At 58.6% G+C, this 25,024-nt stretch overlaps 1 protein-coding gene across 1 annotated transcript; it reads right to left on the bottom strand.

The window, feature by feature from the left end:
- Positions 1-971: 971 nt before the first annotated feature.
- Positions 972-22,843, bottom strand: SRL (sarcalumenin). The gene is made up of 6 exons (XM_064726013.1): positions 22,763-22,843; positions 12,760-12,858; positions 11,776-11,871; positions 3,824-3,940; positions 2,888-3,121; positions 972-2,310 (listed from the first exon to the last, which is right to left on the bottom strand). The coding sequence occupies exons 1-6, from the start codon at positions 22,821-22,823 to the stop codon at positions 1,499-1,501; spliced, it is 1,419 nt and encodes a 472-aa protein (XP_064582083.1). The 5' UTR covers positions 22,824-22,843; the 3' UTR covers positions 972-1,498.
- Positions 22,844-25,024: the final 2,181 nt, after the last annotated feature.

The following is a 25,024-nucleotide window of genomic DNA, read 5'->3' as shown; positions in this document are numbered from 1 at the left end:
ACCCTCCCCATCACAACGCAGCCTTCCATTCCCAGCTTTCTCTTTCCCTCTTTCATTCCTTTTGCCTTTTTCTTGCTTTAGCCAGCATCTCCATGTCCTCTTGCTTCTGTCCCTTTTCTCCAGAGGTTTCCTGGAGAGCAGTGCTTGCTGTGGGTGTTTGGCAGGAGGAAGGACTTTCAGCAGGTTCTTGGTGGGTTTGAAGGTGCCGGTTTTCCATCCAGGATGACATCTATCACCTGGTTGGTTTGGGCTCAGCTTGGCAGACAGCAATGCTGTCCATGAGGGCCAAGTTTCAAGGTCAGATGTCCATGGGGAACTTCACCCTGCTCGGGTGCTTCCAAAGCAATACTCCTTCAGGACTGAGCACCGATGCTCAGAGACGAGCCAACAAATGGCTAAAAAGGGAGGAGTTTGGAAAGCAATCCCCAGAAACCTGCCTGGACTGTCCTGGGGAGGACAGATCAGCAGGTAGGCAAAAGGGATGTGACCTTTTTAACTTCACAGCTTAATGACCCCCCTTCCTGCCTCCCTCCACAGAGCACAAAACCACGGAGGGCTAACTGAGAAAAGAGCAACATGGACTTGAACAAAGGCAAACTGCCAAACCCTCAACCTTGGAGCCCTGCTGGTCTAAAGACAAGACTTGCTAGCATGGGTTTTGAGGTTAATGACACACATAGGCATGAAGTGCCTTCTTCTGTGCTGGTCCAGGGAAGGAAACCCTGCTCACATCTCCTTGTGGGACCATCTGGTTTGGGGTGCTGGCCCTCCTCCTCCAGCACAGCTCAGCCAGTGATGGCTGCTCCTTTCCACTCCATTTCTTCCTTTGCCATGGACTTGCAAATCCCATCACAGCTGCCTGTCTGGAGCTACAAGTGTCCCTTCAAATGCTCCTTCTTAAGTCAAACACCCACATGAAGGCTGTAGAAAATCAACTGAGCTTTCAAGTGAAAACAGAACTCACCAGGTGACCTAGAGGTCTCGGAAATAAAAACAAGATCAATATTTGCTGAGATTTGTAGCAGGTTTATGCCTGAAAACAACAGCTGGGACATGGCTTCTCTTTCCTTGACCAGTGCTCCCGGTGATGCCTGGGTTAGTGTGTCACTGCTCTCCCCTGTGTTCTCAAGCTGTGCCCTTGTTCTCATTCCCTCATGGCTTCAGGGATGCAGAGGCTGAAATTCCTCTTCACGCACTCTTGGCACCAGTGGAAAAGCAGCTGCAGTCCTGCCCATGCATTGCTCATACTTACAGCTTAAACATTGCCTTCTACTCAAAAGAACAAAGATAAAATGTCAGGAATTCACAGTTTTTATTCTCTTCCTTATGCCCACCCATCTTCCCCTGCCATCGACGTCAATGACTCAAAAGTCCTCATCATACGGTAGCCTTTGCCAGCGCGGCACTCAAAGGGTTAACAAACCATGGCTTCTTGGACAGATAAGACATAAGCTCATTCACCAGTAGGAACATGTGGACAGTTGGGTTGTGGATCACCTTAGGGCTTCCTGTAGCGATTCTTTGGGGTTTCGCCGCAGCCAGTGACGTCGCAGGAGAGGACATTGGGCTTCTTCCCCAAGCCGATGCTTCCCAAGAGATCGGGAAGCTCACGGGTGATGGCCTTCTCGATCTTCTCTAGGAAACACCCTCCCATGTAGGAACACTGCTGAGATAGCAGCTTAAAACTGGTGATGGGATTGATGCCAAAGAAGTCCTTGTAAGCCTCGCGGTTGGGGAGGTCAAATTTGCTGACATTGGTCTTTGCCAGAATGGATTTAAAGATATAGAACCTGTCAGGATCTTCCACAATGTCCCTGAACACCAGTTCTCCATCACTAAAGAAGGTCATTTTGTCCTTGTAGGTCTGGAGATAGCGATCGACCAGCAGGGCGTGGATGCGCACCCGGATGGCGTGCTGGCGGATGAAGGCAATCTTGTTCTCCATCCTGTTCTCAATCACCTGGTTGAGATCTTCCAGGAGCGATATCTCTTCTTTGAGGAACAGGTCTCTGTGGGTTTCTGGATGGTAGTCATGGGGCCAGAAGGAGCTAACGTACACCCTGGGTGGCTCTGTGACATTGATGAGAGGAGCCAAGCTCCAGAACAAGGCACCATAGACTCTCATCAGCTCCTGGGTAGCCAGGCTGTCAGCTTTGTTCAGGATGATTCGGATCTGAGACTCACGGCCCTTCAGCTGACGAAACAGCATCTCCAGCTCCAAGCCCACATCCAGCTTTGTGGGGTCAAAGACAACAAAGATGAGATCGGCTCTGTCGATGAACCACTGGCACACATCGTTGAATGGGTAACCTTGAGGAGAGGAAACAGAGAAATCCAATGCAGGATGAGTGCCTTCATCAAGGGATTGATAAACTGTGAGCCTGCTGTGCCTCAGTCCCCATTTGGCTGCATGGGTTGTGAGGACCAGCAGACTTCCCCTGTAGCCTAGAGCCTTTTTCTCACATGCTAAAAACACTTTGGAGCTTCTTGGCACAAAAAGCCATTCATGGGTGTCTGGGCCTGTGACTGCCTGTCTCTATCACCCTTATCTCCAGACCCTCCTCCTCCCTGCTCCTGACCACAGGTTCCTGATGTTCCTGTGAGCAGATACTGAATCACAGGATCAGAGAATCATTATGGTTGGGAAGGTCCTCTAAGATCACTGAGTCCAACGATTTCCCCAGCACTGCCATGGCCACCAGTAAACCATGTCCCCAAGTGCCACATCCATACATCTTTTAAATCCCCCCAAGGGATGGTGACTCCACCACTGTCCTGGGCAGACTGTGCTTTGTCAGGACTCCATTGTGCTTCAGCCACCTTTGTCACCTCAGATCATCATAGCATCTTTTCTGGGGTCCCTTAGATGAACCCAGTGAACCCCTACCTCTTTCTTGCTGCTTGCGGTTTTCAATGATGCCCGGCGTGTCCACGAAGGTGACTCGCTCCAGCAGTTTGTGGGGGACCTCAATGCCAATCAGCTTCTCCAAGAAGTTCTGCCCAAACTTCTCCAGGGGCGAGAAGGAGCGGGCGCTGTCAGCAGCCATCACGATGCCCTCGATGGTCTTCAGCTTGGGGCCGTGCATGATGACAGTGAACTCGGAGGTGGTGGGCTCTGCCCCTGCACAGCAACGAGAGGAGCAGCAGAGGCATGAAATCCATGCCAGGCTATGGACACCACGGGGCTGGCCTGAGACTGGGAGCATGGAGAGCATCGCGTGCTTCTCAAGAGATTCAGGGGCAAGGCAAACAGCATGAAATTCCTGCCCTGACTTCTTGGGAAGACGTCATGGGGTTGTTTTCTGTAGGGACTGGTTTCTCTGGAAGTGGCCTGACTGCACAAGGTGTCATGGAGAACCATCTCCTGGGAGCTCTCATTACCACAGCACGGATCTGGCCATGGACACTTGCTCTTAGCTGTGAGATGGCATCCGTGGGAGCAGGAAGGAACGAGGGGGAATGGCATTTCTCCTGGGAGGGCGAATTAGCTGGCTGCACATGAGGAGGGATGGGGAGAAGAGAAAGCCCTTTTGAGCTGCCCTTTTGACATGACTGCTGCTCACAGGTTTGGCATTGGGAGCTGTGAGCCCTGTGCTGCGGGATGAGGATGTTGTGGGAGAGATGCTCTCCTCCACCCTTGGAAGGGTGGACAGGCTGTGATGGGGAACCTCTCCCTCCATGGCACCACAGCCAGGTGTCATGGAGCAGATCCCAACCTCCCGGCTGTAAGGAGGGATTGAAGACACACGGCTGGAATTGCTGACTGCAGGGATGTGCAAATGCAGGTGTCGGCACCCCCTTGGCAAAGCAGTGAGTGCGGTACCTGTGTAGAGCTGGTAGGGAGTGTTGTCCAGCCCCAGGAGGTAGTTTATCATGGAAGATTTGCCGACGCTCCACGGTCCCAGGAATAGCACCATAGGCTTGGAAGTGATCTCCCCATCTGCGGAGAGGGGAAATAACAAGAGGAAGTGAAGGAACAATAGCCGTCGCCGCCGTGCGATGAACTCGCGGCTGTAACGAGCATCCCATGTGAGCGGCGCGGTGCTGCTGCCGGGGGATCAGCCGCCCTGGGGCCGCCAGCAGCCATTCGCCAGCCAAGGCAGCGGGACGGGCCCGTGCTCTGCGGCAGAGCCCCCCTCGAGCTTCAGCCCTTCTTAGACGACGGAGGGTGTTTAAAGCCTTGTCTCGGTTTGTTTCAGGTTCAGCCGGGTGAGTGTGGGGCTGGCTGCGGGCTGGGGGTGTTGTTTGAAGGCAGCCGCCGCAAAGCACGGGCCGTGCCGAGGAGGAGGGGGCCGTGCCGGGCCCCGTGCGCAGGGAGCTGCCGTGGGCTCCGGAGCAGCGGCGCAGGGCTTGGGAAGCGCGGTGCGAGCCTCGAGCCAGCCGCCTGCAAGCCTTTCCACCATGCCCTCGCTGGGATCTACCCCCGGGCCGTGCCTCCCGACCCTCCGGCAGAACAGGAGGTCACTGCCTGGGTGTGAGGCTCCAGCTGGGTGTGGGGAGGTCAAACAGCCCCGCTTTGGGCTTGGGGAAAGGCAAAAGGAGTGTGAGCTATAGTCTCCATCCTGTGTTTTTCAAGTCACACAGTTTTCTCCGTGAGGATGGTGACCTGTCCCCGTGCCATGCCATCGGTCCAGGAGCACAGAGGTCCCTGGACACACGCAGCCAGCGCCCCCAGGAGCAATCCTTGCTCAAACAGGACTCATGCAATCAGCTTGTGACCACACTGCTCAACCCCCCAGCCCCCAGGAGCCCAGGTAGGCAGCCAGTGGAGCCAGAGGAGCCCAGGGCCTGTGCCAGCCCTCAAGCTGTGCCCAGGACACACAGGAGCCTGTGAGTCTGAAGCAGGACAAGAATAAACAGGACAAGAATGGAAATAAAGCTGGGTGAGTTCCCATTGGTGAAAACCAACCCCATCCTATGCTCAGGGTGGGAGAGGGTCCATCCTGTTGTTGCTAGCAGGAGTTCAGCCAGGGGATGGATGACACCAGAGGAGCTGGGAGCTGCTATCTCAGCTGGAGCAGGGCCTTTCCCCATGGCCCAAGGCAAGGAGATGCCCTGAGCAAGCTTTGCTGCCCTCAGCACCTTCTCTTCATCCCCATGCCTAAGGCAGAACTATTTTCCATGAGGCAGATGAGAGCCCCTGGTGCTCCATGGCTGCCACCCATGCAGGAGCCAGCAGCATTCCAGCAGGCCAGGGATCCCTCTCCAAGGTGGGGGAAACCACAAAGCCCCCGTGGTGCTGAGGTCCTGCCCCGAGGGTGCTGGAGGGCCCTGCATGGCAGCTTCACACTGAACCCACCTGGCCATGGGAGCAGGCACTGGGGACAGCATTCCAACCTGCTCCTGCTGTGCCTGCCCATCACAGGCTCACTGTGTCACCTCTGGGGAAGGGAATGGGCTGGGACATCTCTCCACGAGGCACTGCTGCATCCATACAGCTCAGCCCTCCTTCACAAAGCAGCACCTCTGAAGCAGGGGATGCATGGCTCTTCCTGCACCCTACTCCCTGCCTGGCAGCTGCAGGAATCCAGCCTTGTCTTCTCACATGGGACCAAAACAAGTGTTGAAACCTTGGCCTCTCATTATTAATCATTCCTCTGCTGCTCTGTCGCCGCTGCTCTGCTCTCTTGCCAGCTTTAATTAGGTTAGGATGGTTGTTATTATTACCATTATCCCTGTGATGTTGTGCCAGAGGTTTGGGGTGGGTCCCTGTGTGCTCTTTCATAACACAGCCCTGGCCAGGTGTGACTGTGTGAATGTGGGCACCTGTGAGCTCTGGCTTTGCTGCACGGAGCCAAGGTGGGCACAGCCCCCTGGCTGGTCACCCACAGCGCCTCGAGCAGCTCTGTGCCCCCCATGGGCTGCGTGGGCAGTGCCAGGCGCTGCAACTCTGCAGGCAGTGCAGGAGCTGCGAGGATGTGGGGCCGGGTATGGATTCCCTGGCAGAGAGGGGGCATCTCCCAGCCGGGAGGGTGCTGGCCTGGCATCTGTCCCTGCTGTGTCCCCATGTCTGTCAGCAGCAGTTCGGGTCAGCCTGACGGCCCGGACAGCAGAAAGGAGCCGGGCTCGCTGCCGGCCGGGCGGGGATGGCGGCAGCTCCATCACAGCGGCTCTCTCCAGCCACCCTGTGGCTGCTCGCTCTCAGCTCAAGCTCAGACGAGCCTCAAGCTCATCCCTCCAGAGAGCCTGGCTCTGCTTGGGCTGCTCAGCTCTGGCATAGGAGCAGTTCGGCTGTCCAAATAGTTTTCTTTCCTAGAGCAGTGGCTTTCTGTGAGGTTTTGCCATGTGGCAGTGCCAGGCTGCCCTTGGTTGGAAGCACTGCTGCTCTGGGGTGGAGAACAGATAGTTCTGGGGAGAACTTAGAGCCCCTTCCAGTGGCTAAAGGAGATCCAAGAGAGCTGGAGAGACTTTGGATGAGGGTCTGGAGTGACAAGACACAGGGAAATGGCCTCACAGTGAGAAAGGGCAGGGTTCAATGGGATTTAGGAAGAAATTCTTCCCTGTGAGGGTGGGGAGGCCCTGGCTCGGGTTGCCTAGAGAAGCTGTGGAAATTCTTCCCTGGGAGGGTGGGGAGACCCTGGCTCGGGTTGCCCAGAGAAGCTGTGGCTGCCCCTGTATCCCTGGAAGTGTCCAAGGCCAGGCTGTATGGGTCTTAGAGCAGCCTGGGATTAGGGGAAGGTGTCCCTGTCCATGGCAGAGGGTGGAACTGGGTGGGCTTTAAGGTCCTTTCCAAATCATTCCATAATTCTATGATTAATCCTGGGCAAGGCCTTGTTTCCCCTTGTCCTCAAGCCCAGCAGATGTGCCTGGTGTGGCCTCTCCCCCAAGTGCAAGCCTGTCCTGAGGATGCTGAGCAAAGCAGAGGACCTAGCAAAACCTCCTTCCTATCCTGGTTCCTACTGAGCCACAGGCACCAAGCTCTTCTTTGTCCTCAAGCCACCCAGGAAGGCTGGAACACCTGGGGACACTCCCAACATCACTCACACTTCTGTCCCACCCTGTGCCACAAACACCACCGGCCATGTGCCCATGGCACGGATCCAGCAACCCTTGGAGGGGGCACCCCTTGCTCCCAAAGCTTCCAGATCCACCAGTCCCCTGACAACACGTGTGCCCAGAGCCAGAGGGCCCAGCCCACGTGGCTGAGGCAGCCTGTGCCTCCCCGTGTGCCCCCAGGCTGTGCCCACCCTGGCAGCACGTGTGCGAGCGCCTGAGCCCGAGATGAGATAAGGCAGCTATCGGAATATGCTATAAATAGCCCCAGCCCTCTGCCCTGCTGCCACACTGGCACTGCAGGGAGCCAGGGGCTCTCCAGGCACTAGCAGGGCTCTGTGTGGCCGTGCCCAAAGGAGCCTGGCTTGGCAGAGTGTGGCAGCGTGGCCGTGGGCAGGACAGCAGGGACACAAGATGGGGTTTCCCTGCAGGAACATTGTTCCCGTGGCTGAGCACCAGGCCCAGGGGAAGGGCTGGGTGTTGGCTGGCATTTCTTGGACTGTGTCCCATCTCCTGATCCTCCTGGGGGACCTGGCAGCACACCCTGAGCAAGATAGGCAGGGAGAGGAGCCAGCTCGGGCTTCAGCTGGGCAGGGGCCAGCCCGTGTTACTGGGACAGCTGCTGTGGGATCAGGGGTGGACATTCAGGAAAGTTTCTCACGTAGGAGGGTGAAGGGTGGGAAGAGATCCCCTCTATAGGGGAGCTGTCATCTGGGCTCCTCCAGTTTGTGCCGTGGGTGAGAGATCAACTTAAAGATCCAACACATACAATCATGGAATACTTTAGCTTGGAAAAGCCTTCTAAGATGACCAATTCTAAATGTTCCTGCAGCACTGCCAAGGCCACCACTAATTCACGTCCCCAAGTGCCATATCCAGAGGGCTTTTAAATCCCCCCAGGATTAGGGACCCCACCACTGCCCTGAGCAGTTGTGCCAGGGCCTGACAGCCCTTTCTCTGAAGAAATTTTCCCAATATTTCCAAGCTTCCTCAGGTGAAACTTGAGGCCATTTCTTCTTGTCATGTCCCTTGTTCCCTGGGACGGTCCCTACCTGGCTCCACCTTCCTGTCAGGGAGTTGAGAGTGAGAAGGTCCCCCCTGAGCCTCCCTTTCTCCAGACTGATAAAGGGAGGCTCGTCTCCCTCTCACAGGGCTACCAGAAACACCTTTGAACCCTGGCCTGAGGAATATTCTGCCTCTTACTCTTAAACCAAGAGGGAAAGGTGTCAGAGCCTGGGCGAGGTGAGGACTGGAGGGAAGGTCGCTGTTGGGATACACTGAGTCAGGCTGGGCCCAGTGCGGGCTCTGGAGGGGCTGGGGACACTGTCCCGGTGGGGATGGCGGTACGGCCCTGCTCGGTGCCTGGGCAGCGCGGCTGCATTGCCCGGGAGCCCGGGGGTGCCACAGGGCAGCGCAGAGCGAGAGCAGTGCCCGGGCATTCCCCAGGAGCCCGGGGAAGCTGGAGAGCGGAGGCAGAGCGGAGCAGCGCCGGCAGCATGCAGGGAGCAGGTGGCGATACCAACCTGTGGCCGAGGAGCCCAGGGTGCGTCCGGGGTAAGCTGTTAGCGAGGGACACGGGGAGAGAGAAAAGGAACCGTGAGTCCGAGGAGGGATGCGACAGCCCGGGAGTGCTCCAGGACAAGGAGGGAACCGATGGCCACATTCCCAGCAGGAGACGAGGAGTTACAGCCTGGGAGCAGCCTGCAGCTCCCAGGACAAGCACTGAACCCCTGTCTGCCCTGCAGGGTGGGGATGTGGCTCTGCATCCCAGCTCCTGCTCTGAGGGGTTGTTGCCTTCCCTGGCATCACCCACCGAGCACACGGAGCCCAACAAGCCAGGGTTAGACAGCCACCAACCCAGCAATGTCCTGACAACCCCAGTGACAGGGTCACCCGGACCCAGCCCCTGCGGCTGGTGATGGCATCTGGGAGGTCGTTCTCTACACAGGGACACTTGCTAATTAGCATACATCAGTAATTAGGGTCACCAGCATGCACCAACACCCGGTGTGACCTCACAGCAAGCTTTCCATGGCTGGACTGGGAGAATCCCTCACCCTCAGCTAGGGATAGTCCCTCCAAGCACAGAGTTGGACCCAGGCAGAGCATGTCTGCATCCACGTGGGATGGCAGAGCAGGGAGGCGGGAGGGTGGCAGGCAGGGAGAAGGAAATGGCATCTGCCAGGCTGAAGCAGAGGGTGTGTGGGAGCTTTCTGAGATGCACCCTGACAAGTCAGAATTGATGGTGACAGCCACAGCTCCCACAGGACTCCATGGGAGTTTTCACATGTTGTGGGGAGCAGAGGAGCTCTTTGGATTACACTGCAGTGAGAGGAGCTGATGGGAAGGGAGACAAAATGGAAGGCTGCCACGTAATGGAGGGGCCAGGGTGCTTGCCACGGCGCCCCTCTATATTGGTTTACACCTCCAAAGGTCACACATATTCCATGACAGGCCTGCCCCAAAGCTCCCCCAGCTGTCCTGCTCCTCCCAGCCAGCTGAGCCGGCAGCTCTGTGCCCTCCAGCCTCCCCCCACCACGGAGAGGGGGCACAGGGGGAGCTGGGAGCACCTCCCAGCCTGCGGGGACAGCACTGATGGGATGAACCCGCTCAGGACACGGGCACTGTGCAGGGGAAGTGTTGAGAAGGCTCCCTGAGCTCCACCGTGTCCTCACCTGCCCTCCAAGGTCAAGAGAGTTCCCTGGGCCAACCCTGTAACTAATGTGCAGGTTTCTCTGATTACACTGCTAATGAGGGCTGGGGAGGCTGGATCTGTGGGTATGAAAGGTAAACTGCTGAGCTGGAGGTTTCTAGAGAGGGTTGTGCGTGCCAGGGTATGGCTGGGCTGTCAGAGATCATTCAAGAAGTTTGGTGTCCGTACAAATTTTTTGGAGGGGAGCATGGCCAGGGTGTCTCACAGCTGAGACAAGGACTGGAGGCAGTGCAGCATCCCTGTGCCCTTCCCTGGGGGCAGGAGGGGACTGTGGGTCACCAGCTCCAGGGTCACAGGACACAGCTGTGTGCTGGGACCTGGCCTGGGCACTGTCAGCATGAGGGGTGGCTGCTCCTCACAGTGAGGTGGAACAGGCCATGGAGTGTTGAGGGGAGGCCAGGAGGAACACCAGGACCTGCTGTCCAAGGTGAGTCCTGCTCAGGAGCTGGATTTGAGAGAAGCTGGGAAAACAACAGAGTCAATGGTGAACCTCAGGAGCTGAGAACGCCAGCAGGAGCCTGGGGAACACTCAAACACTTGTTTCCTCACAAAAGGGGAGCAGGGAAGTGGCTGCTTGGGCATGGGATGGATTAGGAGTAGGGTAGGACATCCCGAGGGCAGGAAATTGTGGCTGGGGGCTGCATCCTCTGGCTGTGAACAGCAAAGGGGGGTTAGAGCCCACCAGCTGCCCCTGTAACCCCAAACATCCTCCTGAACTGTGTCCCAGGTTGAATTGACAGCAAACATCAAACACCAGAGCAGCTTGGAGAAAAAGTTGGGGTGTTGCCAGGGGACAGGCCAGCAGCCATGGAGTGACAATCAGGACATGTGAACCTCAATTACCCTCCCACAGGGTAACTTCCCTGTGTTCCTCACTGCCTGTACGCTGGAGATGGCCTGGCTGGGTAGGGAGATGTCCAAGCCTGCTTAGAGAATGTCTGACCCAGACTCAGGAGTTTCAGGAGGGATGCCTGGAAAGCCACAGTTCTCTCTACAGGGATGTGTCCCAGCTGAGTGTGGGCACCTGGTGGGACCTCACAGCACCTGTGTGCTGGTGGAGCAAGGCCAGCTGTAGAATAAAGATCTGTGGAGAGGGTGTATCCCAGTCCTGCCTCAACAGAAGGGAGGACATGGCTCCAGGACCGTGGGCCTGGACACCTGGGGAGGCAGGCAGAGCTGCAGGATGAGGAGAACAACTTCAGGGCCTTGGCGGGAGGGTGACATGGGTACAAAGTCCTGGGACACTGGCAGCAGGGACTCCAGCAGCCCCTGGATACTCAGGAGACATCTGGCCCTGGCTCCTGTGCTTGAATAGATACTCAGAGGAGAATTACTGCAGTGAACAAGGAAGTCAGACTTGGGTTTGAGCCATCTGTGCTTGGAAAATGAGGCTGCTGGTGTTTCTTGGGTCACAAGAACTTCCCATATCTTGTAAGCATCTTGGGACAGGGCTGCACTTTCCTCTTGTGGAGGGACACATGTGTGACCTGGCTCAGCCCACACCATGCCAGGGGCCACAGGGACCTGCTCACCCCATCCATTGTGCCTGAGATTGCCGAGGGCTGGAAACTCCAGCTCTCAGGATGAGTGAAGGCTGTGGAGCTTGAGGAACACCCTGCCCACATGGCTGTGTCCTGTACCCAGCAGGAAGGATGCCAGCTCCTGCCACCCCCAGGAAGCTCATCCCCAGCCTTGAGAGGTCCTGAGCTTCCTTGCCAAGCCTGTTTCATTGGGCCATGATCTCTGCTTGGCAGGGGTACAGGGCATTGATGCTGAGCAGGTGGGAGACCCGAGGCAGGCAGGGCTCAGTGCTCAGCCCACACAGATGGCCCTGACAGCAGATGGGCTGAGGCAGAGGCAGGAATTCCTGCTGCTGGGTTCACTAGGGCATGGCCTCTAAGCCCAGTGTGTTCATGGACTCCCTGGGAAGCTGCAAAGGAGGACACACAGTCCAAGGCTGCCCATGATCTGCTCTCTGTGCTGTTATCTGCCCATGATCTGCTCTCTGTGCTGTTATCTGCATCCCAGGGACCTGCTGGTGCTGGAGACCCCAGTGCCCGTGGCATTACCTGTGATCTCGTGCTGCCTCAGCTCGTTGTATCTGTAGGAGTGCTCCAGGGGCTTGATGGAGGAGTGGTAGATCTTCCTCAGCCGCTGCAGTACTCCTGGGGGGCAAAGCATGGGGGCAGGTGAGAGGCAAGCCCCACCAGGCTGGGTGAGACCCTCCTGGGGCCATGCAGGTCCCAAGGGTGGCCCAGTCATGGATCAAGGGACTTGGCTTACAGCTGAAATCTTGGCCAAACTGATCCCAGCCACATTTTGCTCAGAGGAGTTGTGGCTGCCCCTGAATCCCTGGAAATGTCCAAGGCCAGGTTGAACGAGGCTTGGAGCAGCCTGGTCTATGGAAAATGTCCTGCTCATGGCAGAGGGGTGGGATGAGATGTTCTTCACCATCTCTCCCAACCCAAACTGTTCTAGGATTTTGATGCCTCTCCCCTGCTAATGTTTCCCACTGGGCACTGTCCCCATCTGCTCCCAGCAGCTGATGGGAGGAGCATCCTTCCTAAGTGCTGGTTAGCACTCAACACCCACAGTCCCAAAAAGCCCTTCACCATAATGCCAGGGCCCCCTGGCATGGCCCCAGAGCTGCTTGCTAGAAAAGAGGAGGAGCTTTCTCCACAGTATCTCTTATCACTGCCTTTCCAGCCCAAACTGCCAGTGGGGCCAGCAGAAGCAAACCTTAGAGCAGCAAAACCCAATATATAATTGGAATAAAAATCCCAACCCTTTGTCACAAGTTGCTCCAGGTTTCTTTGAGCAGGGATGTGCCTGATTCACTGTCTGCATCTTCCAGCCTCTATACCCTCCTAATTCTTGTATGCCCTCAGTGATGTCCTTAAAATACCTAAAATACATTAGCCCAAGAGCAGCCAAAGGGCTGTTATTGAAAATCTGGCATTACTAGACCTGCAAGGAGCAAGGTTAAAATCAAAACACAAGAGAAGGAAAATCCTGTCCATGGCCTTAGTGCAGGACATGCACGGCCTCCTCACCTGAGACATCATCGGCAGGTTTCTCCTCATTGAGCTTCAGGGTGTTCTCCAGGTGGGACCGGTCACGCTTGGTCGGCTCGCTGGCATCTTCAACCTCTTCTGGAGGAGCAAACAAGGAGACCTGTTACTGCTGGAGGGGGAACCCACCCAGGAGCTCACACAAGCGACTGCCAGGGAGAGGGCACGGGGAACACACACACCCCGAGCCTGCGGGCACGCCATGCCCACGGCAGCCACTGTCACCCTCGGCATGCCACGCGCTCTCCCTTTAGCACAGGCTCCTGGAGGCTGCCAGGGCTCTGCCTGCTGGGGGAAGCGTCATGGGCAACTGCTTGGCTCCGAGGAGGGGCTGGCTGCTCGTGGGGAATGCGAAGGATGTGCCTGGAAGGGGCTCCCGGGGCTGGGATGTAGCACGAGCACGCGGCAGCTGCTGCCCAGCGGGGCCCTGGTGCTTCCCCCGGCAGCTGCGGCTCCATGGGCTCGGCCCCGGCTGCAGGCTGGGTGCTGCCCACTCCCCCAGAAACCTGCAGGGTCAGCTGGAGATGTGGGGTCCAGGCTGGGGCTGCCTCTGGCTCTTGGGGGACAGGCCAGCCTGGCCCACCTTTGCCAGTGGGGCTGCTCCCTCCCAGTTCTCCCACCCCACCTCTGTCCCCGTGTTCCCCTGCCCTCTGCACAGCGCCGTGTCCCTCATGGCTCCATGCCAGGCATGAGGAGCATGAGGCAGCTGCCTCCTCTGGGGAAGGCACCCCACTGCCCCCAAACAGGGAAACAATGGTGGCCTTGCTATGGAGGCGCTGGCACACCAGGAACTTCCGAGAGCTTTTTGGGGTTGGACTGTAGCAGGGGTTTGGGGACAGCAGGATCAAGCAGGGCGCCACTAAGCCCTGAGACTGTGTTGAGCATCTACTGGGTGTTGGGCTGAGGAAGACCTTTTGACTTGCCAAGTGAAGACACAGAGACCAAACTGGGTTTATCTTTTGGGTAAAATGGGAGGCTTTTTGAGCTGGGACATTACAGATGAAAACAACAAAAATACTAATCTGGGTCCAAAGGTTGCTGCCCAACCTGTGGGCCAAAGTCTACAAATAATTCTAGGAAATTGTGGTGAAGGGTGTCCCTTTCCCCTAGTTAGCCTTTCACTGATTGAGCAGGGCTGGTGCCTCAGCAGCTCATTGGCCTGGATTAGTTCTTCACACCTTCCCTACGAGCCAAGAACTGGTGGAGAGGAGCCCCACAATCCTGGGAGTCCCACCATCCGTCCCAGGAGCATCCTGCCCCTGCCCAAGCCAGAGGACTGTGTGGGTGGTGGATAAAGAGTCTTTAAGAGATCTGCGAGTGCTGAAAGGGGCCTGGAGGTTAAACATTTTATCCATGTCCACATCCCTGAGGAGAAATCATGGACTTGGAGTGGCGAGAGGGGAGCATCAGTCAGTGCTGGCACCACTGCGATGAGTGCCCGCGTGTTGGGCATCCTGCTGCGGCCTCGCTGCCCACGCCGGGCGCTGTTAGGGCGGGCGGGGAAGCAGAAGCGTTAGGAGAGGGCCATGCACTAGGGCAGGTTTAACGTGCCAAGCTCAGCTCCGCCGGGTTGATGGGAGGTCACTCCTGCTGCTACAGCACACCCACAAGAAAAGAGTCCAACCTATCTGGCTGTGCTGGCTCTCGGTGGTGCTGGGGACCTCTGTTCCTGCCAGTGGGGTCTTGTCTGCAGGGGGGTCTGCTGCTGCTGCTGGGGGGTTTTCTGCCACTGCAGGGGGGTCTGCTGCTGCTGGAGGGTCGTCCTCTGCTGTTGGTGGGTCTTCTGTTACTGGCGGGTCTTCTTTTGCTGGTGGATCTTCCACCATTGGTGGGTTTTCCACTGCTGCTGGCGGGTCTTCTGCTGGTGGTGGGTCTTCCACTGCTGCTGGTGGGTCTTCTGCTGCATCCCCACAGGGTGGATGATGGCAGCTGGCAGGGCCATCCCTGGCTTCTCCTGTGCCAGCAGCTGCTGGTTTGCTGTGGTTCTTTTTGTTGGAAGTGCCGGCTCCTTCCTTGTCATTCTCTCCAGATTCATTCTCTGGCCTGTCACCATCTTCGTCAGATTCTTTCTCCTCAGACTCTCCCTCTTCAGACTCTTCCTTGTCTCCATCTACCTCAGACTCCTCGTGTTCACCTTCCTCAGACTCTCCTTGCTCGTCATCTTCCTCTGAGCTCTGCTCATCCCTTTCCTCCTCTCCCTCAGGAGCAGATGCTGCTCTTGGCTCCTCAGTTTGCTCTTCCCCTGGCTGCCCTTCCTCCTCAGAGCCTCCTTTCTCTGTGCCGGGCTCCTCATCCTCCTGGGCATGGATGTCATCTTGTGTGCCCGGCCCATGGTTCCCTCCACGATGAGCTGCCACGGATTCCTCCCCTGAGCTCTGTTCTTCCTGGCCCTGCTCCTTGCTGCTCTCCTCTGTCTGGCTGTCCCCTGGCCCCAGGCCCCTCCTCAGGCTGCCTGCTGGCTCTTCCTCCCCCTCTCCGTGTCCCTCCTCGGTGACACCAGGCACGGAGGCACTGGCAGTGCCACTGTCTTGCTCCTCCTCAGGGCTGCCATCGTGTGCCTTGTCCTGCAGCGGGGGCTCCGTGCCGGGCGGGGGGCTCTGGGCAGCACCATCCCCATGGCCCGTGCCAGGGGCGCGCGGCTCTAAACGATGAGAACAGCTCAGTCAGTCCCCTGCCTGCCAGGGCCCTGAGCTGTGGCTGCTACCAAGAGGTTTCAACTCTTCCCTAAGCCTGCTCCAGCTCAATTTTCTGTCCCTGTCGCAAGAAGTTGGGTGCAAAGATGTTTGTGGGGGCAAAGCGGAGCTGGCAGGGGCTCTATGGCTCCACCAGCCCTGGCTGCCTGGCACTGGGGCTGCCCACCCCAAAGCACTGCAGGAAGGTGGCAAAGCTGCCCTAAAGATGGGGGAAGGAGTAAAAATGGCAAATTTTGAGGGGCTGTGGGCACTTGGCAGGTTAAAAGGGTCCTTCCCCAGCCCTGACTCCAGAGAACATCCCACAGCCAAGGTGGGCGGTGAAGTGAGGGGGAGGAGGAGGAGGAAGGGGCTTCCTGGCATGAGGGACTGCCCAGCATGGGAATCTGCCTGACCCTGGCCACGGGGCTGAGGAGCTATTTATTGTAAGTGTCCCTTCACTAGGAAAGCATGTGCCACGCCGTGCTGCTGCTGGGGACACAATGAGTGTGCTCTGTGGCCCAGGAGAATCCATCCGTATTTTCCATAGGCTCCAACTGCAATTTAACATCAGTCAGCGGGTGCCAAAAATAAAAGATCACGGCTATACTGTCTCTGTTACAAACAGTTGCTGCTAGTCTAAATAATCCCCCCAAACGTCTCGTGCCAGGGGAGCGTTTCAGAGGAAAATAATTCCTTTGTACTCCAGCTGGCAAGCAGGAGCCAAGCAGGAAAAAAGGCCACCTCTATCCAGGCTGCAGGAGGAGAGGGGCACGGCCAGTGCTGTGCTCTGGCTCCTGCTCCATGTCCGTGCAGGAGCCACAGGACTGTGCCCAGCAGGACTTTGCCAAAATTGGAGCTCAGTGGGCTTGGCCACAGGGCCGAGCACAGGGGGAGCTGGGCTGGGGTCAGTGTGGGACCCCTCAGCCCAGTTTGCCCTGGGGATGCCAGGGGGTGGTTTTACCTCCATGGCACTGGTGGGGCTGTGAGCTGGGGTCAGGTCACCTTGGGAGGCTCGTGCCATGCCAGCAGCGGGCACTGGCAAGGACAGGCTGCCCCAAGCCTGCCCTCATTGCCAGTGGCCCTTGGTTCCCTGGCACAGCAGAGCTGCAGCCGCTGCCACCACAGCCCCCACAGCCCCTCACCCTGCCCAAACTGGATGCACAGGTCACCCTCGCTCTGGCCTTGCTGACCTCCCTGTCCTCTGCTGGTGCCCAGCCCAGCTCCCAGATGGAGGGAGATGGCTGTGGGCAACTCCCACACCCCTCCCTTCCACCCTGCTCCTTCAGATCACCTTCCTGAAGACCCCTGGGACCCTGCAGGAGCCTCTTGAAATGAAATATTTATATTTGACCTGTAAGCTGTGAGTGGCTGGGGCCAACATGGCCCTGCCTGGCCCGGTGGCCTGGGAACCAGCCCGAGTCATTAGAGGGTCCCCTCAGCTGATGGGATATTCTCAGTTTGGCCCCAAAATAGCTGGTGACCTGGAGAGCTGGGAGAGGAGTGATGGTCAAAGCAGAGGAGGAGGGCAGGACCAGGCAGAGGAGACCCTGAGAGCCCTCAGGGCTTTGTGTGGGCTCTGTGTGCCCCCTCTGACCCATCACCCACCATGGCCTGGCACAACAGCAGCGCCAGTGCCCACCACGAGCCCTCCCTCGAGGAAAAAGGGAAATATCCCCCAGGGCTCAGATGGGGATGTCCCTGGCCCGTGCTGCTCACGGGCTTCATTTCCTGTGACCTTCAAGCTCTGACAGAAAGTCCCTGTCCCCTCTCCACCTCCTTCTCCCTGTTTCCCCTACATGGCCGCCCGATCCAGGGTGAATTGTGCTGACCTGCACATGGCGGCCCGATGAGTGCAAAATGGGCCGAAGGTTACGGGCTTAACACCCTCGGCAGGCTAAAAATACAGCACGGCAACTGTACGGGGCACCGGGGCACCGGGAGGAGCAGCCCCCGGGGCCAGCCCAGGGTGACGTCCCCACCTGGGGGCCCCCGTGGGTGTCAAGTGACACTGGGGCTCCCCGTGTTCGCACCTTGCATTGTGCCAAGCAGATGGGTGGCATCGGAGAGGAGACCTCGCCCTTTTCCCCTCGGGGACTTGACCTCTCTGTGAGGCTTGAATTGCCCCTGCCGCCCCTTTCTCGTGCTGGGAGTGTTATGAGCTGCCAGGGGACGCTTTTTCAGGGGGTGACAGCGGGGATGGAGAGCCCAGGGCGCGGTTCTGGGTGGCACAGGGTGCCGAGGCGGGTTTGCACCCAGAACAGCCTGTGCGGGAAGGAGGGGATGGCTGGACATCGCGGTGTCCCCTCCATCCCTGCACGGCATCGAACGGAACAGCAGCGATCTGACAGCAAAACGGGTCCTCCAGGAGGACGGGGAGAAGGGACAGATGGGCACAGGTGGCCCTGGAGGGACTCTCTCCCCCTCCAGCAGAAACCGGAGCCGTGAGCGTGGGGCCGGCGATGGCAGGGCTGCGGGGATGGCTTTTCACACGCCCCCCTCCCCTGCCCGGCTCCCCATCCCTGCTTCCCTGGGGGTTTATCCACTGGCTCCTGCAAGTCCTGTGCTCCCCGTGTCCTCCTGGGTGAAATCTTGGCGAGACCTCGTATCCCAAATACCCAACCCTACCTTTTTTCTGGCAAAGCCCTTTAAAACCTGGTGGAAACTGACTGGACACAAAGCTGTCAGGGAGTTTCTGGACTTTCCAGCTGGACCTGGTGCAGACCCCACGTTTCCTGTGAGACCCCTTTTGACAGTGATGTCCCTTCTCTCCAGGCTCTTCCCTCTTGCTCAGGGCCATCCCCCCAGGGCTCCTCCAGCCCAGCATCAGAGCAGGGGGAGCCCGGCCCCAGCTCCACTTTGGGGTCAGCTGGGCCAACACCTCCAAAGGTAAGTGTCCCATGAGGGTTCAAGCAGCCCAGAGGACACAAGCACAAGGATGGGGCTGAGGATGGGGTTGGCTCTCCAGATCTTTGTGCACCCCAAAACCCAGGATGCCCAGACACATCATCACATCCCAGAAGCTTCATGATCCCAAAAATCCAGCATAAAGCAAATATATTCTGGGTTTCCAATGCGGAAGGAAGTGCAGGAAACACTTTTGTCAAACTAACTTGACCTCATCTGTACAGAAAATTTTAAGTTTAGTTAAAAAAAATTATGAAGTTATTTGGTTTCTGTAAATGGTTGAATAGAACAATATTATATTTTTATTAGTATATGGTAAAGAAACATCACCAGGAGCTACCAAATGGATTAAAACCAGGCTTGGAGCTTTCTGAATAGAGATTAAAATAGGGAATCACTGCTGCAGGGTGTTCCTTGCACTGTCTGCCCACCCTCAAGGTCTGTAAGGGACCCTGAACCCTGACTTGCAGAAGACACAAAGATGAGGAAGGTGGGAGATGAAGCACCTGCTGCTTCCTGCCTGAGGAGATCTGGGTCCATCAGTGAGCAGAGGGCCAGGACACGTCAGGTATTTTGGCACAGGCAGATGTCACTCTGTACATCGAGGAACATCCACCTGCGGTGTCCCTTGCAGCTTGGGGCAGTGCTGGGGGACCCGAGGGACCTGCTGGGCATGGCTGGGGCTGGAAGAGCTCCTTCTTCCAGAGGAAGGGTGTCCAAGAGCTTTCACTGCTCCTGGCCTCCAGCCATGGGAGGCTTCACCAACCCACCCCAGGGCTGTCCCCTGAGGGACATCTGTCCACTCAAGGCCAGACCTCCTGGCTGCCCATCCCTCCTTGGGCCATCCCAAGCATTCCTGGTCACCCCTTGGACTTGCCAGCCTGGATTCTAATGGCTGATGTCCCACAAGATCCCCAAACCCAGGGGAATGTGGGGGCAGACCCTGCCTGGCCATGCTGAGTGGGGGTCCCAGCCCTGGCAGTGGCAGCACTGGTGACACCAGCACATGGTGACACCAGCACATGGACAGGGCCACACAGCTCCGAGCCCTTTTCTGCAGTGTACCCGGGGCTGTGTGACCCCAAGGGTGCCCAGCTGGCACCAGGGCCATGCTGCCACTGCCAGCACCCCATCCTGGCTCGGGGTGCCTGTCCAAGCCTCCCCTGCAGCCCCCACCAGCACAGGAGCTCAGGGCTCCCTCCAACAGGCACTGACAAGGGAAATGTCCCTATGAGCTGGAAATAGCTCCATGGAGCCCTGCACAGCCCTGGGCTGCTGCTATTCCTGCAGAGCTCGGGGAACAGCAATTCCAGAAGCAACCTGGTCACCCTGACCCAGTGGCCAGGCTGGGATTTCACCAGCTTGGCGAGTGGGACACAGGGAGTGGGACATGGCAGGAGTGCTGTCCTTGGGCATAGCACAGCCCTCCCAGCCTGCTGCCACCCCAGGTCTCCTGGCCTTCCTGCCCTGCTGGATGTCACCTACACACTGGGACAAGGATGGCAGATGGAGAGGGTGCCACAGCAGAGCCAACCTGCCTGGCATCTGCCTGTCTTTGCTCAGCCAACACCTTGGGAGTAAGATGGGCACCCACAGGGATCAGGGTCTCCTTGGGGTGAGGCACCAGGGGTGTGACAGGGATGTAGGTGGCACAAGCACCCAGCACACCCGAGGCACCCCAAGCCCCTTTCTCACACACACCCATTGCAGTGCTGCCCATGGCTGTGCTGGTGCTGGAGGGTGGAACAAGTCCAGAGAGGAGTCCCTAGGGGTGCCCACCTCTGGGCAGGTTGGTTACTGTGGGGCCATTGGCCTGGGATGGTCAGGGTGGGGTGTCCCCATGGCTGCTGTGCTCAGGGCCCTGAGCCCACACAAGGTGTCACAGTCCTGCTCCCAAGATGTTCTGGCCTGGGAGGTGGAGGCCACCCTAAAGTGACACATTCCAAGGTGGTGGAGAACACCCCAGGATGCCAGGAGAAGGTGGTGCTGGAGCTCACCCTGAGGTGACACCTTCCAGGATGAGGCAGGACAGGGACTCCCAGGAGCTGAGGCTGGCACAGACCCCTCTGCTGTCACCAGGAGGGGTCTGTGCCAGCCCTGCAGTGCCTTGCAGGAGGACACCACTGTGCCAGGGCTTTCCCCAAGTCCTCTCTCAGCTCAGCGGTGGTGATGGCACAGCCTGGAATTGCCCTCCCACTCAAACCCATGATGGCTGCAGAGCCAAGGGATGCCCAGGGCCAAGTGTCTGGGCACTGCCCTGTAGCCCATTGCTGGTGGCCACAGGGGCCCCCCAGCCTGGAAGGGATGGCTGGGCTCTGCCTGAGGGCAGGAGCAGATGGTGAAGTGGGTGAGTGCCCTCACCATGAGCCACTGCCCAGCCCCACAGTGGGTGCTGCTCCCTGCCAGGCTCCAGCAACCCCAGGGAGCTTTGCCAGCCCCAGCCAAGTGTGCAATGAGCTGCCTCAGTGGGGCTGTAAGGGCACAGGCACAGGGCAATTCCCACCCCCAGGCTCTGGGAATGGTGGCAGGGTCCTGGCAGCCCCAGGTGCCACTAAACCCAAGGGACCACACCTTGCTGTGATGTTCCAACAAAGCCCCTGGTTCTGGACTTTCACCCCTTCTCTTCCCATGGGCACCTGCAGCCCCACAGCCCGGTGGGATCCCCACAGGCACTAATAGGGTTGAATGGGAAGGCATGTCCCAAAAATGGAAAAAAAATCCCCTCCAAGCCACTTCCTGCACCCCAAAGGAGCCGGGTCTGAGAGTTCAACTTGGCGCCAAAGGAAAAGCAAAACTCATCCTGCAAATCCCACTGCTCTCTGAGGAGCAGAAGCATGGGCAGGAGACGTGCCAGTGCTTAGAGCTTTTTTGGAAACCCACAGCACTGGGGTGAAATATGTGACCCTCAATAAACAGGTGACCCTCAATAAACCCCCAATAAAACTGGGGGACCCCTCAGAGCTGGTCCTGGGGCTGCCAGACCCTCATGTGCTCCTGGCCCAGAGCCTCCCCTGGGATGGGGGATCCCAGTGCTGTGCCATGCCAGCCTCAGCCAAACCCAGACATGGGCTGGTGGTCACCCACCATGGAGACAAGCTCCTGATGTCCCACAAGGCCACCAGCCCCGCTTGGAGTGGCACCAGCCACCATCCATGCCCGCAGAACCCCTTCCCAAGCCCCCTGCACACACTGCACCCGCAGCCCCACGGAGGTCACCCCACCTCTGTCGGGGTGTGTCGCCGGCCCCCAAACCCATTCATTGCCGAGAAGGGCCCAAGATGCCCTTAAAAGGCCAAAACTCGGCGGGGCCGGGGGTGCCGGGCGCTGGCAGCGGCAGCTGCGGTGCCCGCGCGGGGCCGCGGCGGTGCCCGGGGGGGTGCCGGGCTCAGTGTCCCCTTACACGGCTGTTTCCATTCTTAGCAGCCCCGCTCCCGGCTGCGCGGCCGCCGGAGCGCGGCCAGGCACAGAACCAGCCCAAATTAACTCAAGGGCAAGCAAGGGTACCAGCGATGCCGCGCCGCCCCGGGGACACCCGGCCGGGCAGCGCCGTGAGGAGCGGGGATGGCACAGCCCGGGGAGGGGGATCCGGGGTCCTCAGAGACCCCCACCCGTCCTCACAGTCCCAAATCAACCACCACGGCCGCCACAGGTGACACTGCCTCAAGGCATGGCAGCGGCAGCGCGGCCCCTGTGCCCAGCGTGGCTCTGTAGCAGGGACCCCAATCTGCACCTCCCGCCTTCCCCTCCTGCCCACAGCCCCCCAACACGTTTCCCTGCGCGTTTTAGGGTGGCTCTGCAGCCTTGGAAAAGCTGCTGGGGAGCCCGGCCCGCTGTGCCCCTGCCACCCTGTCCTGCTCCAGGTCGGGCTCGCTGGGCGCCCCAGAGCCTCTCTCAGTCCCACAGGCACCCACAATTCTGCCTGCAACCCTACAGGACCCCCACAGACCCACAGGTACTGCAGCCTACAGGCACCCAGAGTCCCAGAGGTGCTCACGGCCCCACAGGCAGCCCTGGCCCCACAGGCACCCCCTGTAGGTACCCACAGCCCCACAGGCACCTACAGCCCCACGGACATCCACGGCCCCATGGGCACCTGCAGCCCTACAGGGACCCCACAGCCCCTTGGGGTTCCCACAGCCCCACAGGCACCCACAGCCCCATGGGGACACCCAGCTCTGTGGGGACCCCCAGCCCCATGGGGACCTGCCAGCCCTGAGGGGTTACCACAGCCCCAAGGGCACCCCCAGCCCTATGGGGACCCCATAAGTCCGGGCACCCAGAGGCACCCACAGAGTCTCCACAGCCCCAAGGGCACCCCCAGCCCCACAGAGACCCCATAACCCTGCAGCCCCCCAGCCCTGGGGCACCCCCAGCCCCCGGGGTGCCCCCAGCCCGGCGTGTGGCCGTACCTGCGGTGCCGAGGAGCAGCAGCGAGGCCACGCAGCAGCAGAGCAGGTTGAGGCCCTTCATGGTGGCTGCCAGGAGCTCCCTGCCGCTCGCTGCCTCTATTTATACGGGCGGCGCGGGGCAGGGCCGGCAGCTGCCCGCACAGATGCTGCCGCTGCCGCCGCTCTTCCGCTCCCAGGGGCCCTGGCCATGGGGACAGCGAGGGGACACGGCGCTGGGAATGGCTCCTGCCAGGGATGCCAGGGCACGGGGCACCTCTGGGCATGGGGTGGCACTGCTTGTTCGGGCCCCGTCCCAGTGAGAGGAGAAGCGGGTGCCTCTCCTCTTTATTGGAATGAATTCCTGCAGGGCTCCTCTGGACTGTCCCCATGCAGAATCCTGCTCGTGTGGGGTAGCAGGGCTCCTTGGGCTGCCTCAGCTCCTTCTGGGCTTCGTGGACAGGGAGAGCTGAGCATCAGCGCCCTGCAGTGTCCTCATCTGTCCCCAAAGGTGGCTGTCCCCAAGCACCGTGTCCTGGGCTGGTTTGATATCCCCTCCAGCCACCACAGGTCACCAACTCCAGGCAATGCCATCAGCCCCAAAGGAAACAGGCCGTGTTCCTGCCACCCTGAAGGTGTCCCCACTGTCACTGCACTGGCAGCGTGGCACAGGGCACAATGTCACCAGCACCTGGCACCCTTGCTCATACAGAGCAGCCTCCCAGCGCTGTCCCCAAAGTCTGGCCATGGCACAGTGACCCTTGGGCTCCCTCAGGGCAGGAGCCATTCTGGGGGGGCTGTGACCCAGCTTTTCTCAGGGAAGGTGGCAAACAACAGTTCCCCAAGAGTGGGAGCAGGGGGAGCCCCTGAACCCGAGAAGGGGGGTGGGAAGGGGGCAGTGGTGTGGAGCAGGGGGTGATGGCTCAGAGCAGGCAGGAGCCAGCCCTTGGCTGGACACCACGGATGCCCACGGAGTGGAGGGGCAGTGGGAGGGACCCACAGCCACGGGAGGATGCTGGAGGTGGGTGCTCCATGGCAAAAGAGGGGTGCCTCCCCCAAAAACACATGGAGAGAGATGAGTGCCCCCACCCCGAGTCATGAGTCAGCTCCATGGAGAGATGGATACCCCATCCCTGGGGAAGGGGGACACAAAGCCTGACCCCAGCTCCCCTCAGCTGTGTGGCCTCACTAAAGGCAGCCCAGATGTCCCCACCTGCACCTCAGCACTGAGCTGAGCCCCGATGTGCCCATCACGTGTGGGCAGCACTGGCAGGGCTGAGCCTTTAAACACCGCCTGAAAACCACAGCAGGGGCAGCACCAGGGCCAGCACCCTCTGCCTGTGCCTCCTGCCGCGATTCCCAGTGCAGGCAGCACCCCCTGCCCTCCCCACGAGCCCCAGCGGGACCAGTGTCCATCGGGCTGGGATCCATCCCTGTCCCCACAAACGTCAACGCCGGGACGGAGCTTCTAAAAAACCAAGTACAAACTTTATTTTGTTTCTTTACAAAGGCACGAGCCTCTTTTTTTTTTTTCAACTTTCTTAACAAAATAGAATAGCTTCTCAATCAACACAAAGACCTGAAAATTGTAAAAAAAAATACAAAAAAAAAAAAAAAAAAAAAAAAAAAGAAAAAAAAAAAACCAAAAAAAAAAAAAGGGAAAGGAACCGAGAAACAGCTGCAGCTGGGGGGAACCTACTGAATACCACCGAGGCTCTACACACGACTGGCCTAAAACCCTACAGCCGGGTGGGGGGCAGTGGGGCGAGGGGGGGATGCACAAAACAGGGACCCCCCACCCGCCACGACAGACCCAAGCGACACAATCACAAAATAGAAAAGCTCTTCGGAGCTGACAGACCCCAAAACCAGGTTAAGTGCTTAAAGGAGGGATGGGAACGGGGTGGGGGAACAGGAACGGGCACAGGGACAGGGGTGGGGTGTAAAAATCAGCACCCAATCTGCCATCCCTGTGCCAAGGAGGTGGGTGTTGGAAATGCCAGGGAGGGATGGCATATGCCAGCCCTCCCACCGTGCTCCAATGGCATCATCCCAGGATTATTTTACTCTCCAAGGGGGCTTTCCCTGCCCCATGTGGGGTGCAGGAGCCATGGTGGTACCCTGAAGTCAGGGATCCCTGTCCTGCCCTTGCTGCCATGTCACTTGGCATCTCCCCCCCTGCTTAAAAACAAACATTTAATTAAAAGAAAAAAAACCACAAGAGAAGGAAAAAAGCAAATTAAGATCCCAACCAAAGGCCCTGTCCCAAGGGAACACCATCAGGAA

Source organism: Zonotrichia leucophrys, chromosome 14 (assembly GCF_028769735.1).
Source record: "Zonotrichia leucophrys gambelii isolate GWCS_2022_RI chromosome 14, RI_Zleu_2.0, whole genome shotgun sequence".
NCBI classification, from domain to species: Eukaryota; Metazoa; Chordata; class Aves; order Passeriformes; family Passerellidae; genus Zonotrichia; species Zonotrichia leucophrys.
This window is presented reverse-complemented; position numbering and strand designations above follow the sequence as displayed.

Excerpts from the sequence above, each read along its gene's own strand:
- SRL (XM_064726013.1), bottom strand. The coding sequence starts at position 22,823 with ATGAAGGGCCTCAACCTGCTCTGCTGCTGCGTGGCCTCGCTGCTGCTC. Across the intron at positions 3,941-11,775 it reads GAGGCAGCACGAGATCACAG|ATGGGGAGATCACTTCCAAG; the intron begins GTAATGCCACGG and ends CCCTCTCCGCAG. Across the intron at positions 3,122-3,823 it reads TCCCTACCAGCTCTACACAG|GGGCAGAGCCCACCACCTCC; the intron begins GTACCGCACTCA and ends GTTGCTGTGCAG.